A 21,542-nucleotide genomic window follows, 5' to 3' on the forward strand; every position below is an offset into this window, starting at 1 on the left:
TCACCTAACAAACCTAACAATTTTTGTTATGCTTATTTTTTAATAGTAGTTGTTGTCTGTCCTCTTAGAAACTAATATATAATATTACATGTTATTTATTGTAGGGGGCTCATGTTGGTAGAATAGATGCTTTCGTTCAAAGCTTGGACAAAAATTTTATGGTTCCAGTAGGTGGTGCTATAATTGCTGGCTTTGATGATGCCTTCGTACAGGAAATCAGCAAGATGTATCCAGGTAAATAAATAAGTTGTTCTTAAGAAAACATGTATAACAAGCAAAAATGCATTCGTATATTGGTTGCTACAATGAGTAAGAATTTCCAGAGATTTCTGCATATCATCCTTAAAGTAACTTGTCCATTTTCATTTCAGGAAGAGCTTCAGCTTCTCCTTCTTTAGATATCCTTATTACTTTGCTATCACTTGGATCAAATGGCTATAAGAGGCTGTTAATAGAGAGAAGGGTAAGATTTCCATTTACATGAATTAGCGGGAGGAAGATGTTGGAGTAAAATAGGGCACAGAGTTTTTAAACTTGTTGTGTATTCATAAGGCGACTAGAGGATCTGTAAGATTTCATATATCTACATATCTATATACATATATGTATATGTCTTAAACTTGGTAGAGCACTATTATAAATCTAAGGGACAATTGCTAATAAATGCCATAATGTTATACAGATACAAAAAGTGTTGACTACAGTAGTGCTCCAAATCATTGCTGTTTCTGCTTATTGGTTTATCACATTGGGAGTGCATGTACATCTTAGGGGATTTACCTACATCTAGAATCAGTATAGGTGATTTTCAGTCATCATGTCTATCCAGGTGTTCTAAGGAATATCTTTGGCAGGTGATTCTTACTTTTATTATCTTATTATTTTAGAAACTTGTATGGGGGGTCTTATTCAGTAAAGTTAATTTAATTTATAGCTTAAAGATAGAGGCTCTTGCTAGATGCAGTGGCTCACACCTATAATCCTAGTACTTGGGAGGCGGAGACAAGAGGATTACAGGGTTGAGGACAGTCTCAGCAAGTAGTGAGATTCTTATCAACCTAATGAGACCCTGCTTCAAAATAAAAATAGGGATGGGGTTATAGCTCAGCGGTAGAATTCCCCTGAGTTCAATCCTCAGTACCTCAGAAAAGGAAAAAAAAAAGAAACTCTTGAGAGAGAAATAGAGTTTTCTTTTTAGTTTTTGGAAGCCTTAAGACTTGTTTAGGTTTGAGATGTCAATCATAGGAGGAAGCATGAGGTCAGAAGTTGGCTGGCTTCTTATACTAAGATTTTTTTCCTATTCTCATTATTGGTATAATGAACTCATTGGTTATATTGGCTACAGAAAGTGACATTAATGCTTCACAACTGGTCTTTGTCTCCAGCACTGAAAACCAGCTTATTTAAGGACAACTCCAAAACTGTGGACAGACAGTGTTGTCAGGGAAGGTCGGATGAAGATGTTATATTCACCTCCTACCTGGGAAAACCACAGACCCCTGATATAGTTTTGGTGTCTATATAACTTTCTAGCACTTACTAGCAATTGTATTCCCATAAATTTATAATAGTATTTTACAAGCCAGGCAAGGTAGTGCATTCCTTTAATCCCAGTACTTGAGAGGCTGAGAGGGGAGGATTGCAGGTTCAAAACTAACTTCAGCAACTTAGTGAGAGACTCTGAGTAACCTAATGAGACTGTTTCAAAACAAAAAATAAAAAGGGCTGAGGGTATAGATTGGAGGTAGAACACCCCTGGTTGTTCAATCCCCATTACCACACACAAAAACAGACTAGTACTTTACATAGTCTAAAATACACGCACACAAGCTGGGTGTGGTGGCGCATCCTTATAATCCCAGCATTCAGGAGGCTGAGACCAGAGGATTGCGGTTCGCGGACAGCCTCAGCTACTTAGTGAGGCCCTCTGCAACTCAGTGAGACCCGGCTTCAAAATAAAGAATAAAAAATAGGGCAGGGGGTGTATCTTGGAGGTCGAATGCCCCTGGATTCCACCCCCAGACCTGTAAAATAAATAAGTAAATAAATAAATAAGTAAAATACACACACACACACACACACACACACACACACACACACACACACACACGATCTCATAGATCTTCTAATAGCTTTAAGATGAATACATAATAGAAGTTTAAAATTTTTGTGCCCTGTTTCTTCCAGTCTTCTCACACTGATACAGTCCATAGACAAGTAATCAAGTAATTGTTTACTTTTCACTGTGAGGACATTTCTTAGGAATTACATAGTAAAGGAAAAGATACTCAGAAGTCATTAGGAAAATGCAAGTTAAAACCACAATGAGATATCAGTACATGCTTGCTAGAATGGCTAAGTTCAAATAAATCTGAAAATAATAAATGCTGACAAAGCTCAAGCAGGTTAAACTCAAGCTGGTAAGAATGCAAAATAGTACAGCAACTTTGGAAAACAAAGTTATAATTTCTTACGAAGTTGAACATAAACTTAAAATATAAGTGACCCAGCCGGGCGTGGTGACACACGCTTGTAATCTCCGTGCTTGGGAGGTGGAGACAGGAGGATCACGCAGGTTCGAAGTCAGCCTTGCTGGCTTAGGAGACCCTGTTTCTAAATAAAAAAATATAAAATGGGTCTGGGAGTGTAGCCCGGAGGTAGAAGGGTTTCCACGAACCCCAGTACCACCAAAAAAAAAAAAAAATATATATATATATATATATATATATATATATAATTTATGCGACCCATCCTATTTCTAAATATTTATTCAAGAGGAATGAAAGTGTACGTTTGTATAAAAAAATCTATATATGAATGTGTGTAGTGATTTGGTTCATAGTTGTACAAACCCGGAAACACCCAAATATTCATTATATATAATGAGTGGATAAACAAATATATGCAATAAAATAATTATCAAATACATTGTGATAAAAGAAAGAGGCCATACTCAAAAGGCTACATTTTGTGTGGTTTCATTTATATGTGGTCCTGGAAAAGACAAAAAGTACAGAAACAACAAAGATCATTGGTTACCAAAAGCCAGGAATGAGAGGAGGGCTCTTAAGGGTGATGACATGTCTTATATCTTGGTAATGGAAGTGGTTTGATGGTTGTATATAGTTGTCAAAACTCATAGAAGTGGACATCTGAAATTTTACTACAATAAACCAGACCTCAGTAAACCTTGTGGAGCATATACCACAGATGGGGAGACCAGCAATAAACAAACATATTAACAAATTATAAGGCTTGAAGGGGAAAATTACTACAAAAATAAGAAAAAAGAGAGTAAAGGGGATTGGAAACCATGTGGTGGTGGTGGTGGGAATGGATTTGTAAGCAGAGTGGTGAGGGTGACATTTGAATGGACCTGAAGAAGTTTGAGGGAACGTTCATGTGATGGTGGAGAGTACTCGGGCCAGGGCCTAGTGTAGGCATAGCCTACTGTGAGGCGTGGCTGGTGAGCAGGGAGTTGTGGGAATGGAGGTTAGGATGCGATGGGGTGGGGTCGATCATGTAGGGCCTTCTAAGCCATAATAAGGTTTTTGCCTCATAGTCTGAGCAAAATGAGGAACCACTGAAGGGTTTTGAGTCAAGTAACATGCTCTCACGTATTTTAAAGGCTCATTCTGGTTGTTGTTTTAGGAATAAATTGGGGGTAGCAAGGGGCACATCTTTGGAGGTTTTTGAGTTAGTTGAGATAATTTTTGCCTCAGTTAGATGGTGGCAGTGAAAGTGCTGAGAAGTGGTTAGATCATAGGCTTGTTTTGAATGTTGAGTCAAAAGGAGTTCCTGTTGCGTGTGTTGTGTAAGAGAAGGAGAGAGGAAAGAATAATGCTGAGGTTTTTGACCTGGCTAATTGGAAGGATGGAAGAGCTATTAAATTTGATGGGAAAACCAATGAATTTTAGGGGAAGATGAGGATTTCCATTATAGGTGAAATTGAATTTGGAATATCTCTTAACCTCAAAAGGAAGATATCAAGCAAATAGTGGATATATGAGACTAATACTAAGATACAAAGATAAAGATTTGGTATTTAGTTGACCAGAAACTAGATGAAATTGAAAGAGAATGAGTCTGATGCCAGTCATGGTGGCGCACGCTTGTAATCCCAGCATTTGGGAGGCGGAGACGAGGATCGAGGTTCGCAGACATCCTCAGCTACTTGGCGAGGCCCTTCGCAACTCAGTGAGACCCTGTTTCAAAAATAAAAAGAAAGACTAAAAACTAGGGCTGGGGGTGGAGCTCGGAGGTACAGTGCCCCTGGGTTCCATCCCCAGTACCGTAAAAAGAGAGAGAGAAAGATAAAGAGAAAGAGTCTAGACATTAAAAAGCACAAGGACTTAGCACTGGGGCACTCTAAATTAGCAAAGTCTGGAAAGAGAGAAGGACTAGCAAGGAAGATTGAGGAGGAGCTACCAGTTAAATAGGAAGGAAACTAAGAGCATGGAGTCCTGGAAGCCAAGCCAAGGAAGTATTTCAAGGAGGGAGCGATTAACTTAGCCAGTGCCCCAATACATCAGGTAGGGTAAGATTGACCACTGGTTAGAAATTGTTTATGTAAAATCAGTTTTAGTGTAGCCTTTCAGTGCCAGGTTTGTATGGTCTACATAAGTACCTATGTGTGCTTGTACATGTGTGTATCTCTGAGACACTGACACCTAATACTGAGCACTTACTATCTCACAAGTATTCTGTGCATAGTTTCATGTATTTATTTAATCCTCACAACATCCCTATGAGGTAAATTTTTCTCATCTCTATTACCACAGGAAATTTGAGGGTCAGAGAAGTAACATGAATGAGGTACATTGTAGAATTGGATTTCAATATAGGCAGTTTGGTCTCTTATCTTCTGTCTTTAACCTTCAGACTGTACTGCCTCTTTCTTATACAGAGAAATAGTCCAATTTGATTGCTGTGCAGATATGTAGATGTGTGTGTGTGTGTGTGTTTGTGTGTGTGTGTTTGTGTGTGTGAAGACTCAGGTTTACAAATACCTAAAGGGAGGAAAAACAATGAATAAATTTAGCTACTCTGGCTGAAAAGGTTGTTATATTTTAGAGAGGATATATATGATTTGCTTGTACAGACTTGGTGTCATTGGGGAACTGCCCCCACTGACCCAGGTAGTCCTAGCGAATCTGTCAATCACAATGTTCCTTCCTCCTCTTTCAGAGGAGGGCATGTCATGTAGCTAGCCGGCTTCATTGATGGGCATGTGGAAGTAAAGTCCTCCCAGTAGGTTTGATACACACTTGATAAATGGCTTCTTGCTTTGTGTATAGCAACTCAGAAGGAAAGAACCTGGTGACTGTCAGCTTCCACTTTTCTGGCCACCTTAAAGGAGACTTCTTGAGACGACGAAACATAAGAGGGAAAGCAGACTGTGTCATTTGAGATGTTAGATCTCATAACTACTTATAGACTGAGCTGTATGACAAACCAATAAATTCTCTTTTAAGCTAGATTCCCTAACACTGATACTTTTGATTCCTTTGGTATCCTTAAGTCCTTTGTAATCTCGCTTGAGTTTCATGTCTTGTCCATTTCTGCTGCCACCACGCCCTAGCTTAGGCCCTTATGCCTGGGTGGTTACGATTTATAACTCTTCTCCTGATTCCCAGTTGTAGTCTACCTAAGTTTGCCATATTGACTTTAATTTGTCATATATATTGTAGGCCAGTGCCAGATCAGTATTCTAAAAATAGAACTTTCTTCAAGTTATTCTGCTTTGGGCTTCTGTTATCTACAAGGCAAAAGTCCAAACTCCTTAGCCTGCCGTGATCGTTTATAATCTGATCTCATATTTCTTTTGCAATACTGGTCCTGCTTATTCACTTGTTCAAACAAACATTTATGCATATGCCTTAAGGCTAAATTTACAAGCAAAACCGACACAATTTATACTACAATCGAAATTATAGTTTAGGTGAAGTCTGGGTATTAAATAAGCAAATGTAGCTGGGTGTGGTGGCACACACCAGTAATCCTAGCAGCTCAGGAGATGGACACAGGAGGATAACAAGTTTGAGGCCAGGTTAGATGACTTAGACCCTGTCTTAAAATAAAAAGTAAATAAGCAATTACAAAGTTGATGAAATGTTTGAAAAGAAAATCAGAGTATATGAAAGCGTCCACCATGAAACCTAGGTCTGGGGCACCCAGTTCATCTCTGGAGAAACACTCTGAAAAAGTGACATCTGCACTGCAAAGTGACTTGTGCACTCATTAATTGATATGCCTGCTGCGTTCATAAGCTAACATCGATGGCCAGGATAACTAGAACTCTGAGAGGGCTTTTAAACTGTCTAGAGAGCAAACTTTTGTGCAGTCATTGGAGAGTTATGTTTGGGTCACTTCACAAAATTAGCTTTCTTTTTGTGTAGATTCAGTCAGTAGGTCTGAAGTACGACTCTGACAACTGCATTTTTAACAACTTTCCCTGAGGAGTTTGATGCATGCACAAGTTTGAGACCATATTAGGACAAACACAGGTCACTTGTATGAATAAAAGAAACTTGGACAGGAGACATGAGATGTCATAGCATTTGATACTTGTGTAGATAATAGTTTATGGCATTTGAGGACTATATAAGAAGCCCAAATAGAAAATTGAAATATGATTTGTTGTTTTTTAACTTCTATTTTTTAATTATACGTATAGAAGCTTTATAAAGATTTTTACATGCCATTATTTTTATAATTCCAAGTATAAATGCTATTTAGTATTTCTTTTCTTCAACTGAAACTAAATAATATTTTATAGTATAAAATATTTGCTATAATGAATTAGTATGTCTTTGGTGATTTTGTAGTTAAACTTAACACATATGTAGTTAATTAACACATTAAACTGATAGTTTTAGTGTATACTTCTAAAAAATTACCATTAGGTGTCTGAAACGAAATGGGTATCTTGATTATCCATCAAGTAGTCTGGGTAATCTGGTAGATAAGTATTGCCCCTTGAAGTTTCCATGTGTGTCCCTCTGTTCAGCATTCTTTGCTTGATACATAGTACATGCTCACCAAATGTTTGTTAAATGAACTGAAAACAGGTATTTGGAACCCCTGGGTCAAATGTTGCTTAGTCATCTTTTGTTTTATACAAAGTAACTATCTTTCAGGGCCGGGTGTGGTGGCGCATGCTTGTAATCCCCGCGCTTGGGAGGCTGAGACAGGAGGATCGCACGGGTTCGAAGCCAGCCTCAGCTACTTAGTGAGGCTCTCAGCAACTTAGTGAGACCCTGTTTCCAAATAAAATATAAAATGGGTCTGGGTAGCCCAGAGGTAGAAAGCCTCTGGGTTCCACCCCCAGTACTACCAAACAAAACAAAACAAAATAAAACAAACAAACAAACAAAAAACTATCTTTCTGGAAAATTAGTCAGAAAACAAACAGTTTAATATCAACTTGCATTATAAATTCTGTATTCTTCCAGAACATTTCTAATGGATAAAGTTGAAAACCTGTGGAAAGGAGATAAGGTAGTGCTTACCTGGTGTATAACTCGTGTACCTCTGGGGTAGTTCTTCCCTACTTTTCCTATCTCAGGACTGGAATGGTTGATGTTAGGGATGTTCTGTCATCTTTTGGGACTCTTAAGACTTTGTTGTTTCTTAGTCCTTCTGTCTTTTGACACTTAGAAATTGACCTTAAAATTTTTAGCTAGATATAGGTAATTTCAAATGCCCATGCTTGTGTGCATTTTGCTTAGCATGAGTGACAGTGCTTCTGCTTTGAGGATAACCTGCAGGACTGTGTCGCTCCGCTCGTGAATGGATCCAGCAGGCATCGCTGCTCTGCTTTACACTGGGCACTTGTTCATTGAGTAAACGTTGTATGGGAGACATTTTATGTTCTAGTGATACTCATGGGTTGGATGGCTCCCTCTGAGAAGTCGAGGAGATAACCAGCCTCTGTAACTTCCGGGACTTTGTTTTTCCTTTTATCTTGATATGTGTTTGAGAGTGGAACAGAGGACAGGGCAAGAATGGCATAGTCACAGTGTATTAACATGTGTTTGTAAGAGTCCTGCAGGTACTATTGGTCTCTTTTGGTGCTGGGGACTGAACCCAGGTCCTCAGGCGTTTTCAGCATGTGCTCTATCACTGAGCTACAGCCTCTGCCACAGTTTTTGTTTTTATCTTGAGAACTTGCTTAGGCTATGGTAAAAATAGATGGGTGTGGAACTAACATTTTTATTAATGTCTGCTGTATGCTAGGAACTGTGCTAGGTTAATTATATTTATTATTTCATGTGATAGAGCAAGTTTATGAGTAGGGATTTATCCCCATTTTACAGATGAAATTTGCCCAGAGAAGTTAAGTACTTGCCCAACGACTGGCCACGTGTAAGAAGCAGAACTGCAGGTCTGCGTGTACTCAAGCCTTCGTGCGCTCTCATGCTGTTCTCCCTCTGTGCAGTCACTTGTCCAGCTCAGGGAGTGTACAATCACTGGGAGCAGGGTGTTGAGCTCTGAGATGGAGGCTGAGCTTGTGACCTTCCACTCCATCCAGTGGAGGCGTGTAAAACCCACGGGCTCTGTGGTATACTAATGGGTTTTATTTAAAATTCTTTGTATAGAATTTACTTAGAGAATATGTATAGGAGTAATTTTCAGGGTATTAAAATACTCCTTTGAGAACCTTCGTTGTATGTTAGTAAATAAAACTTTGCTTTTTAACAACTTCATTCAGTAGGCAGCTCTTTCTGTTGAAAAATGTGGATGTCCTCCATAAACCATAATTGCATATATGTAGCATAAATATTGTTTTTTTTATTGGATTTGTAGCAGAAGTAAAGCCTTTTTTGTTTAAATGGACTTGCTTTTGAACTGTGAAAATTTAATCGTGATAGTTTATTGGTTCAGCTCTGGAGAAGCTGAGGCAAAGCTATTTTGCTCCAGCCAGAGCTATTTATATACCATCACCGAGAGCTCCTTTTTATATTATTGGTGTTATGCGAACTAAAAAAAGGAGTGTTAAAGGAAAACTTCGGGTTTCTTTTTATTCTGTGCCCTTATTCACCACAACGATATTTTTAGAGGTTATTTCATCTCACTATATCGCTTCAGAAAAGGCTTTATCTTTTTCACAGTAGACACAGACAAGAACTCAGCTTGAAGCCACTCCTTCCCAAGCCTTGCTTTCTGAAGGTGAAAGGATCAGAGAGAGTGGGACTTTGTGTGTGAATCGAGCCTCTTTGCCCTTAGCCCCTTCCCCATCTGCACATCTGCTTCACAGAGGAGAGAGATGAATGACCACGAGTTTAACGAAAGAGGCCTTTAAAAAAAGAGGTTAAACTATAAGAGACTGTTTCTTTGAGCTTTTCTATGCAAAAAGAAAGATCAGTCTTAGAAGTTTATACTCACTTGTGTTTTGCTTTCGGAGAAGACCATTACTCTGCTTAGTTTTCCTTTTAGAAGAGTGCTTTGCTGAACAGAGCAGGCAGGTAATCATTTATTGTTGCAACTATCTGCTGAATTGGACAAGAGCAGAAGAGAAATGGCAGCAGCTGCTCCAGCAGCTAGAATTTGTGGCCAAAGCTTGGAGGACAAACCAAGTTCTAAAAGAACACCAGACACATAACTTCAGTGTCTCGGAACAGAGCAAAACTTAGAAACGTCAGTAGATTTGTAGCCCTAAAAGTAGAGATAGTTGATTGAATCTCCTGGAAACATCAGATTCTAGATCTGGATTTGGGGCCTCAGTAGCTTGAGCACAGTATTTTTGCTTCTGAGGCAAGGCCTGCTGACTGTGCCTGGGTCCTGGGCACTGGCCATAGTCCTGGTCCACCAGTGTAGCCCACTTAGTGTGCGTGCATATGTTCCAACAGTGTCATCCATTCATATGTTCATGTTATCCATGAGACATTAGACTACTTGTTATGTTTCTCTTTTGGTTAATTACTCACCTTTTGAGACATATCGAAATATTTCATCTTGTAACATGAAGCAGTATGCTTCAAAATACATGATTACATAAGACCCCTTTCTTTAAAATTTAGTGCTTATGAGCTGGGCATGGTGGCACGTGATTATAATCCCAGTGCTTGGGAGGCTGAGACACAGGTTTGTGGCTAATCTCAGGTACTTAGTGAGGCCCTCCACAATTTAGTGAGACCCTATTTCAAATTAAAGAATAATAAAAAAAATAGTGCTGGGTGGTATAGCTCAGAGGTAGAATGCCCCTGGGTTCAATCTATAGTACTGCGCGCGCGCGCGCGCGTGCACACACACACACACACACACAATATATATATATATATATATATATATATATATATATATACACACACACACATATATACATACATACATACATACACACACACATACACATATTAGTACTTATGCACATCTTTGGATTCTGTGGATGGAAAGTCTAGATGTTGGGTTCATGACTACAAATCAGGTCACAAAAAGCCATATGAAGGATAATGCCAAATATAATTCAACTTTTTTTCCATTAATGCTTTTCTGGTATAAAATTTTGTGTTTTTGTTCTAGAAATATAGCTGACATTAGCATTCAGGTATACAGTTCAGTTTGTCTCTAGTGAAAGTCTTTTAAGATTAAGTTAAATGCAGCACAAAGGACATAGAAAATCAATAATATTTCATTTCTTTTAAGTAAGATCTTTCTATATACATTTGCTTGAGTTGCTTATAAATTTTTTCCTTTACAGAAGTATTTTATAATAAATGTCAGTTATAGATTTAATGGTAGCAAAAAATAGTGCAGGTTCTGTAGTACTTTTAATATATCAGGAAAAAACTGCTTAGCTAAGTATTAGTATATGATAGTAGTACAGCCTCCTAAAAGATATTTTTAAATGTAGTGATATTAATAGGAGAGCATTTGGGTCCTTAATACATGGAGTATTATAGAATTAGGTATATTATACTTTAAGATATTTAAATCTTTGCTTATTGCTTTACCTGTCATAACCCTTTACATAGAGTAGAGATGCTATAAATATTTGCCGTTGAATGTGAATTTGAGCCATACGTAGTGATGCATGCCTGTAATACCAGTACTTGGGAGGCTGAGACAGGAGGATCCTCAGCAAGTAGTGAGACTCTCATCAACCTAGTGAGACCCTGTTTCAGAATAAAAATTAAAAAAATAGGACTGGGGCTATGGCTCTAAGGTGGAATGCCCCTGGGTTCAGTCCTCAGTACCCCCCCCCCCCCACACACACACAATGTGAACTTGATTTAAAACTATTTTTCTTTTTAATCTGATTACTCCCTTACTAGTAATATGTATGATTTAGTTACTTTACTATTATTGTTGTATTCCAAATATTTCTTTCCTAATATTAGTGACAGTTAAAACTGAATTCTAGTGGCATAAACAAGCAATTGATTAGACTGATTAAATTAATTTATTAGCATATTAGATAATGAACATTGGGAAAATTCAGGTTTTTAGAAGCCCTGTTTGCATCAGTAAGTTTGAAAGTACCCTCTAGGGATATTACCAAGGAAACATTTTCTATTTTTTTAGAAATAGCTAACTCAATTAAGTACAGATTAAGTACCCATTACATTCCTCTTACTCTACAAATGTGACTACATTGGTGTTTAATGTGGTAGCCAACTAGGATGATAATTTAAATTGGTTTTCACTACTGAAATATATAAATTGGAGAGAACATCATTCATATGTGTTTAAGGATAAATAAAGATTAGAGGTGGTTTTGTTGTTAGAGGGAAACAGGAGTTTGTAAAAGGCATTTCCTGGCTACAGATTTGTTTCTGCTAATGAGAAGCTGATGAATTTGAGAGTGAGGGAGAATTAGATAGACAGATACAGGTTAAGACTTCAGACTTCAGTAAATAATATATCTGGCTGCTTTAATAAAAAAAAATACAGAGTGTTTAAATTAGTAATCTCAGTACTTTATGGTAGTTAAATATGTAAGTGAAACCCAGGAATTCTACCCTTTATCAATGCTGGTGCTGTGCTAAAGGATTATGAATTATTCTAATTACTTTAAAAACTGTTGATTTATTATTTCCATTAAATTATTTTATGTTTTGTCTTCTGAAGGGGTGTTGGAATATTGGGTTGAGGAGGAGCCAGGAAACCTTTATATGTCTAAGAAAAACAAAGTTTGTAATGATACTCTTTTATTTCTGAACACAATGACATTTGCCTCAAATATTTCTCTACAGTTTTAAAAATGATGAAATAGAAGATTTTATGTCATATAACAGTAATCATTTACTGATAGCTTCATTAAGTTTGATAATTGTAGATGTTAACGGTTTGAATATAAAAAGAACCAAGAATATAAAAAGAACCAGTTTTCTTACTGATCTAATGTTTCATAATTCCAGCATGCTGAGAATTAAACTTATAAAATATCCTAAAGTTTAAAAATGATCATTGGCTTAAAATTTTTAGGTGCAAAAATGAAATATATTCTGTATTGATAAGGGTAAAAATGTTTGTGATCATTAATAGACTCATTAAAATTCATAAAACTGGAAGGAATTTTTTTTTAAATTTTTACCTAATCAAAAAATGAAGTCAAGCTGAGCATGGTGGCCCATGCCTATAATCCTGGTACTTGGGAGGCTGAGACAGGAAGATCAGAGTTCAAGGACAGCCTCAGCAATGTAGCATAATGAGACCCTGTTTCAAAATAAAAATTAATAAAGGGCTAGACGTGTAACTTGAAGGTAGAATGCCCCTGGATTCAATCTCCAGTACCACAAGAAGAAGATGGAATTAGTCATCTACGTGTTTTATATATGACAAAGCTACCCTGGGATCCAGAGAAGCAACAAAAGAAGGTCTCTTTAGAATGTGGCAAGAGGGCTACTTAGTGATGTGGGAAAACAGGTATGAGGGTTCAGATGCCACAGTGGCTGGAAAGGAGGCTGTTGTGGCCGGTGGGTAGTGAGCAGGGATGACAGTCCTTAGGCTGGGTGTGGTGGCCGGGTTACATGGTGTGGGACTGTTAAGTTGAAGAACACCATTTTAAATGGTTGCAGAAGGTCATCAGGAGAGGGACGTGATCTAGTGCATGCAATTGAAAGACCGTCCTGGCACTGTGTAGAATGATTGTAGAAGGGCAGATGAGCAGGCAGAGAATCTAGTCTACTGCTGTGTCAGGGGAGGAGTTAATGGCGCTGGGGTTGGGCTTCTGAGGGATCTGGGATGGACATATCAAAGCCCTGAGGCAGGCACAGGTGATTTTCTACCTTTACCCAACTCCTATGGTTTTTGAAGGTGCCTGGTGAGAGTCCTTTAACAGCACAGACTTCGCACCACCCAGACTTTGTATTATTAAATCTGACAAGTTGCAGTATTGTTTTAAATGTGACCTTTTGTAATTGCAGGATATGTTTTTATACTTGTCTACTCAACTAAAGAAGTTGTCAGAATCCTACAATGAAAGACTATTGCAGACACCTCACAATCCCATATCGTTAGGTAAGATTTTGCCTAACCAAAAAAAAAAAAAACCAAAAAATCAACAATTCTTATCTGTCCCTAGGAGGAAGTTGCTGTTTATAGAAAGAATTTTTGTTATTACACTGGTATTTCTAAATTTGCTGCAGTATTAATTTCTAAATTGAAAAAAATTAGCCTATAGAAATGCTTTAGTGTATTTTTAAGATCAAACCTATCCATTGAAAGAATCACAATCAATATTAAATATTTTGATGAATATGCAAAAGTAGTCATTGAAGTCTTGTTTCTAATCAGAATACCTTGGTCACTAGTAAGAATGCTAAGTAAGTAATTAAAACTTTCTCCAGGGCTGAGGGTGGAGCTCAGTGGTAAAAGCACTTGTCTAGCATGTGAAAGACTGTGGGTTTGATTTCCAACACTGCAAAATAAAATAAAAGTTTCTTCCTTTAGTAACACCAAACACATCAGGAATTAAAGCTTTTATTACATACTTGTTATTTTTGCTTATTTTCTTTGTATGTTAGAGAAATTTGTGTTTATTATAATTTCATTTGTTTGTATAAGGACCTTGTATTTTTGTCACGTAGTCCAGGGGCTACCAAAAATGGTAACTAACTTAAAGCTTACAATTACCTCTTTTATTTTGTAAATATATATAGTGTAATATGTTTAATATTTCTCATATATCTGAGAAAAGTAAGCAAAGTGAATAATTTATAACTGAAGCCCTTTCAGGAGTAGGCTTCTGTGACGGGAGCCATGTGGGCTCTGATGCAGCACCACCTCAGTCCCTCCCTAGAGTACAGAAGAGGGCTTTGGTAGTTCGAATATCAGATCCGCCATGTGCTAGCCTCTAACATCCTTTTCCCTTTCTCTAAAGAAGAGATTATTATCCCGCACATGAAAAATTATTTAAAAGACTGATGGAGATTATGTTTGTAAAGTGCCTAGCATGAAAAGTCAGTCTTTAGTAAATTGTATGGTAATGGTGCTATGTGTGGAATCGTTTACCCACATAATCTCAGATGTTCATTTCAATTCCCATATGCACCAATTGACTTATAGTCTTTTTTTTTTTTTATTGGTGCACTGTATTCATACATCATAGTGGGATACAAACTTTTGTAGACATACATGCACACATCGCCCAGTCAGCCCCCACCCGATCCCCACCCCATTCTCTCCCCATCCCTCCTTCCCATACTTGGCTTAGTGGTTGACATCTAGTATTATAGCAATTTATCCAAAATTAAAAATGATAATTTCACATAACAGTTTCATTTGTCTGATACCAAGCTTTTGATGACTTAAAGATAACATTTCAATATTTCTTTTTGCTTTCTTTCTTACCAGAGAATATTTATTTATTTTTCTATTTTTTAGGTGAAACTATCATATATTTATATATTTATTTTTCAGAAAAAAAATCTATCCTAATATGGAAATATGGACTCTAGATACCCAAAACGATCTTGAAAAAGAACAAAGCTAGAAGATATATATTTTCTGATTTCAAACCATATAAAGCTACAATAATTGAAACAGTGTAGTACTGTTCTAAAGGCAGATATATAAACCATTGGAGTTAAATAAAAGCCTAGAGCTAAATTCTTTCCTATATTGTCAAGTTATTTTTGACAAGGTTTCCACAAACATTTGGTGGTGGAAATAATAATCTTTTAACTAAATATTGTTGAAACATAATAATTACATGGAAAAGAATAAAATTGGACCCTTACCTAATCCCATATACAAATATTAACTCAAAATAGATAAAAGAACTAAATATAAATCTTAAGATTATAAACTTTTAGAAGAAAATCTGGGTCATAAAACCTCACAACATTGAAATTGGCAGTGATTTCTTGGATATGATTTCAATGGCACAGGCAACAGAAGAGTATACAAACTCCCTAAAAAATAAAAACATATTATATATCCAAAGACAATGTAAACAGAGTTAAAAGTTACTAATAGAATGGGATAAAATATTTCCAAATGCTATATCTGAAGGTATATTAATATTCCAACTAGACTTCCTAAAAATTAACAACAATAAAGGCAAACAATAAAATTTAGAGATAGGTATAAGACTAACATAAATAATGAATCTCCACAGATAACCAATCTTAGTTGTCTGTTGGATGGAAAATCTTGTTTCTCTGGTTCTGGTATGTGTTACCTATTTCTTCTTTGTAGTTAATCTCTTTGAGTATTTTCTCTAGCGCTGGTTTTGAAGACATAAATTCCTTCAGTTTCTGTTTGTCATGGAAGCTTCTTATTTCTCCATCTAATTTGATAGAAAGTTTTGCTGGGTAGGAAATTTTTGGCTGGAAGTTGTTTTCTTTCAGAGTTTGGAATATGTTACTCCAAGCCCTTCTGGCTCTCATGACTTGGTTTGGGAAGTCTGGCGTGATTCTAATTGGTTTGCCTCTGAATGTCACTTGGCCCTTTGTTTTTGTTGCCTTTAAGATTCTCTGCTTGGCTTCCACATTGGTCATTTTGACAATTATGTGGCATGGGGATCCTTTTCTCTGATCCTGTCTAAAGGGAGTTCTGTAAGTTTCCTGGACCTGTGTATCAACCTCTTGCTCTAGGTTTGGAAAATTTTCTGCTATTACTTCCTTGAAGAGATTGTTGATCCCTTTGGTTTCACTTTCTTTTCCCTCCTCTATTCTGATTATTCTTAGGTTAGCTCTCTTAAAATGGGCCCATATTTCTTCAATATCAGATTCCTGCTGTCGGATATTTTTTCCTAGATTAGAAACTATGCGTTCATTTTTTAAATGATCATCTTCTAAGGGCGAGATTCTGTTCTCCATGTGTTCTAATCGGTTGTTCATGCTTTGAATTGAGGCCTTTACTTCATTAATTGCATCCTTTATCTCTTTTTGGCTCTCTCTGAATTCTTTTCGAAGCACCTCTATTATTTCTACAGTTATTTTCCTGATTTGATCTTCTAGAAATCTCTGATTTTCTGTTTTATCGGGTTCTGATGTTGTGGGGTTGTGGGCATTCATTGCTCCAGTGTTATTCCTCTTTCCCATGATTTCGGAAGTTTGTGCCTTCTCTGGGTTCTTCCCTTGGGTCACTATGACTTCACTTAAGGTGCTCTGGATCTCGAGTCTGTAGTATCTCTGACCCCACTACTCCTTTACTGGGTTGTATCACAGAGTCTCCGACCCAGGGAGTCAATAGAGGCTGCTTTAGACTATGGGGGGTGCCAGGTTGCACGTTCTCCTATGGTGTGATATCTCTGCCACCGCCCCTCCCCCGCTGGGTCAAGTCCCAGGGAGTACAGTACTGGGATTTCTCCTCTGTGGCCCGCAATTTGACTCACTGTTCTTGAGTACGCAGATGTAGCTGTACTGGACTTGGTGAATTCACTGCTGCTGCCGCCGGTGGCAATATGGCGCCACTGCCACGCCCTCGCCCGTGAGGCTGGCGTATTTTTTCTTCTCTGGTTTTGAGTTCCACTCTGAGTCCCTGCAGCGTGTGCTGAGCTCAGCCACTGGGAGCTTTAGATGCCTCTTGCGCCAAAAGATCCCGCCTGGCTATTCCGCAGCGGCTCACCTCGGCTTGCTGTAGCCGTCCGGTGAATTCGCCGCTGCCGCCGGCAGTATGATGCTGCTGCCGCGTCCTTGGGCGTGAGGCCGGTGTATCTCCTCTGTGGCTCTGAGCTGTGTTCTCAGTCCGCTTTCTCTCTGGAGCCTGGTGATTTTTTTGTTTCTCTGGTGATGGTGTTTTCTGGCTATGAAAGGCGCTGATTTTTTGGTAATGGAGATTGGTTGTTAGCGGGGCTCTTAAGCCCCGCTTTTCTCAGTCACCATCTTCCCAGAAGTCCCAACTTATAGTCTTATGTATGTACTGAATTGTATCCCACATTCTCAATTTATAGGTTCTTAGAATGTTACTGAATTTGAATAAGCACCCATACTCATCATGAAATTGTTCCATGTATTTAGTTGGAGAAATTCACTTTCTGGAAAGGCAATAATAAAATTTCTGTTCCTGATTATGGACATGTTAATTTACATAAAATATGTTTTTCTGATAAGCAAATAAATCCCCGCTATAATTTATTAACTACATTAAAATTATATTGTGCCTCTTGACAATGCATAAAAAGTAATTTCATCTTTTTTTTGTTTTGGGGGGTATGGTTTTTTTGTGGTGGTAAACTGAAGATTATTAAAATACTTTTTTCTTTATTAGCTGTGACACTTAAAGCACTAGATGAACACCATGACAAAGCTGTAACACAACTTGGCTCAATGCTTTTTACTCGACAGGTTTCTGGAGCCAGGTAAGTGTGATTAAAATGACTTAAGGTCTATTTGGCTTTTCAAAGTTAACTGTAATAATTTAAGTACCTTTCCTCTGTCATAGTCTCCTGAGTATATGCTAGCTATACCTGAAAATTTATTATGGAGTCAAAGAAGATGAGGTAGAAAATCTGTGGACTTTCTATGCTTGAAATAATTCCCAAAATATATGAATCTTGTTTGTTTTAATTGAAATGAAGAAACAGAGTATTATTACCTCTCTGCCAAATTTTTGTCTTTACCTTCTTTTTTACATGATCTTCTATGATGCCATATAAGTTGTGTTTATTACTAAATTCAAGTGGAAATGTTGCTAAGGAAATGCCTGTTTCCTGAAAAGTTATGTAATCCTTGCCTGAGTACTGCCTCAGAATCTTATTTTTTCCTCTTATGTATACATGACATGAAAATAATTCTCATTTTACATTATATATTTTATGAAGTCTGAAGAAAATGACTTGAAAGGAAGCACTGTGCTCTATATTCATTTCTTGGAGCCAGGCATGGTGGCGCGTGCTTGGGAGGCTGAGACAGGAGGATCGCGCAGGTTTGAAGCCATTCTTGGCTACTTAGTGAGGCTCTCAGCAACTTACTGAGACCCTGTTTCCAAATAAAGTATAAAAGAGGTCTGGGAGTATAGCCCAGAGGTAGAAAAGCCCCTGGGTTCCACCCTCAGTACCACCAAAAACAAACAAACAAACAAATAAATAAATAAATAAATAAATAAATTTGTTTCTTCATGTATATCTATTAAAGAAGTTTTCTCTGACTTCCAGAGTATAGAAATTTCACATCAAAGGACGTTTTTTAAAAGAAAAAAAATCTTAGATTAATTTTACCTTGTTGCACTGTATCTGTGTACAGTATAGTTTTGACACTTCCAAAATTATTTTCTTGACCTGTCTTTTAGCACCGTTTTTGTATTTAAGTTGATTTTTTTTTTACTTCTTTTGAAAAAGTAAAAGTAAATCTGCATATCTGCATATATCTAAGTATGCCAGTGAGATCAAGCTCAAAAACTACATGTGCCATTGCTGAATACTGTGGCTTGCTGGCCACCATCTTAGCATACGCCCTCCACTGCTTAGCACTGATCAGATAGTTGGAATTCTAGTTTGATTATTTGAGGTGACACGTGACAGTTACAGTGAATTGACTTCTAAGTGTATAGATGTAAAATTAGATTCTAGATTTGGCACAGAAACAAATTTTCTCTTTACTACTTTGAGGAGGATGTAAAGGTATTTGAGATTCCTAGAGCTTGTTGCTCATTTATATAAGTAAATGTTAATCTCCAGGTAGGACTTTGTAATGTAAAATAGTAGTATATTTGTATGATTTCATGTTAAGGCTGACACAAGTGGTTTATATAGGCTATATTTTTTGGCTGGTTTTAAATCTCTTCATAAGTAAATGAATTCCTTGGTAAGACAGGTATCTTTGTCTTTTTTGTGTGTGACATCCTGTTCACATCATCAGACATACTAAGCTGATAAATCTTCTCTCTTTCAGAGTTGTGCCTCCTGGGTGTGTACAGACTGTGAGTGGCTATACTTTCAGAGGCTTTATGTCCCATACAAATAATTACCCTTGTGCTTACCTCAATGCTGCAGCAGCCATTGGAATGAAGGCACAGGATGTGGACTTGTTCATAAAGAGACTTGACAAGTGTTTAAAGACAGTAAGAAAAGAAAACAAAGAAAGTGATGTATCTGGAGCTGACTAAACTGAAGATGTGGATATTGGAGGAATGACTTTTAAACTAGATAATATACTTCTTGATTCACACCAGGATACTTCTTCATGACATTTGAAGCATTTCTTTTTGATAATTCACAGGAAATGATGAAGTGACAATACAAACAAGCAGTTTAGTGTGTGTGTGTGTGTGTGTGTGTGTGTGTGTGTGTGTGTGTGTGTGGTACTGGGGGTGGAATCCAGGGGTTTTTCTACCTCCAGGTTATACTCCTAGACCTATACTTTATGTGGAAACAGGATCTCACTGAGTTGCTGAGAGCCTCACTAAGTAGCTGAGGCTGGCTTTGAACCTGTGCGATCCTCATGTCTCAGCCTCCCAAGCACTGGGATTACAAGCGTGCGCCACCACGCCCAGCAAAGATTTGAGATTTTTGAATTGAGAATTTTATAGAGAATTTTCACACAAGGAATAGGCTGTGGTCTTAGTTAGACCTTGATGATTGTTATCTTTTATTCTTAGACTGCCTTAAGTCTTGTGATCCTTAACAAGTTAAAGTCTACATTAATCATATTTTTAATTGTTAACCTATTAGCCAATTAAAAGTAATAGTTCAGATAATTCTTACTAAAAATGACTATAAATTTACCTCTAATTCTCTTTGAAATAGAGTTCTTTTTAATCGTTGCCCAGCTTTCACAAATTATTTGTGTTTCTGATCACACAGAATTTGGAAAGATCTCTAGTGCTGCTAATGACAGTGTATTACCTTGGGTTTCTCACTATGCCTTTGAAAGGGCCATTCCCTAAGGTGAGAGTCAAGGTATAAACTTTGATTAAGACTTAAGAGCAGTTGAAGCTAGGTGCCATAGCACATACCTGTAAACCCAGGTACTCAGGAGGCTAAGGCAAGAGGATTTCAAGTTTGAGGCCAGTCTAGGCAGTTTAGTGACACCTTGTTTCAAAAAAAAAAAAAAAGGTCCGGGGATGTAGCTCAGCCGTAGAACTTCCTTGGGTTCAATCCCCAGAATGGAGTTGGGAGAGCGGTTCTTAACTAGGGATGATTTGCTTATATCTAACAACATCTAGGGCCATTTTTGGTTGTCATAACTGGTGGGATAGTATTGACATTTTATGGAGAGAGACCAGGGGTGCTGTTCAACATCCTACAGTGCATACATTTTTATAACATAATTCTACAAACCAAAATGTCAGTAGTGCCGAGGTTGAGAAGCACTGCTCTGAAATGAATGCGCTCCTTAGGTAAAGAGAAGTTTTCTATAGCAGCATTAGCTGTGCAGAGGTGCAGGCATGTGCTGCGTAACATTTCTGCCAGTGATGGACTGCATGTGAGATAGTGGTCTCATAAGACTATATCACCTGGTGACATGGCAGCCATCTGGGTTGGTGCAGCGACATGCTTTGATGTTCACACATGGCTTCCCTAATGATGCAGCTCTCAGACTGCGCCCCTCTTGTTAAACAATGCATAACTGTACTTCGAAGAAGATAGCTCTAGGAAGGCATCAGCTGTACTGCACAGAGACTCTTAAGTGATAAAAGTATTGTGTCATCAACTATAGTACAAGAGACTCTTAGGTGAAAACTAGGGCCATGAGTTCTAAGCATGTCATTATAAATTGTTTTATACAGCACTTATACATTTTTTTCTATTCAGACAAGTGAGAACTTTATCCTACTTAGAGTTTTTGCTTTAAACAGCCTTTGTATATCTGTGAGTGTGCTCAGGTGTTATGCATAGTCACCATTAAGGTTGGCTACTGGGTATTTTTTAACCTAATTTTGGTAGGTGTCTCGCTCTTTCTCTCCCCCCCTCCTTCATATGCTCACTTTTTGAGTCTAAAACTCCATGTTTACTGGTTTAACAGTGTTGTTAACTTTAAGAAGTAGACAATATCTCATGTTCTGAGGAGTTGGTGCAGCCTGTGCGTGCACTCTCATGTCAAAGCAATGTTTCCCAAAATCTGCTCTTCAGAGCCTTCAATATAAAAGATGCTTATGGGGAAAAGGTTCTATTGATAAATAATTTTTGGAAATGCCTTTGCAAACCTCTA

At 37.6% G+C, this 21,542-nt stretch overlaps 1 protein-coding gene across 1 annotated transcript in view; it reads left to right on the forward strand.

The window, feature by feature from the left end:
• SEPSECS (Sep (O-phosphoserine) tRNA:Sec (selenocysteine) tRNA synthase) overlaps positions 1-19,497 on the forward strand; it is a gene marked incomplete at both ends in the record, with an annotated part of 37,287 nt that extends 17,790 nt beyond the window's left edge. The window contains 5 exons of the mRNA XM_080697968.1: positions 105-234; positions 372-463; positions 13,371-13,464; positions 17,662-17,752; positions 19,284-19,497. Of these exons, the coding sequence (XP_080554094.1) occupies positions 105-234; positions 372-463; positions 13,371-13,464; positions 17,662-17,752; positions 19,284-19,497 (621 nt within the window). The remainder of the gene's footprint in view (positions 1-104; positions 235-371; positions 464-13,370; positions 13,465-17,661; positions 17,753-19,283) is intronic.
• Positions 19,498-21,542: the final 2,045 nt, after the last annotated feature.

The sequence above is a fragment of the Muscardinus avellanarius genome (genome assembly GCF_963383645.1).
Source record: "Muscardinus avellanarius genome assembly, chromosome: 6".
Lineage (NCBI taxonomy): Eukaryota > Metazoa > Chordata > Mammalia > Rodentia > Gliridae > Muscardinus > Muscardinus avellanarius.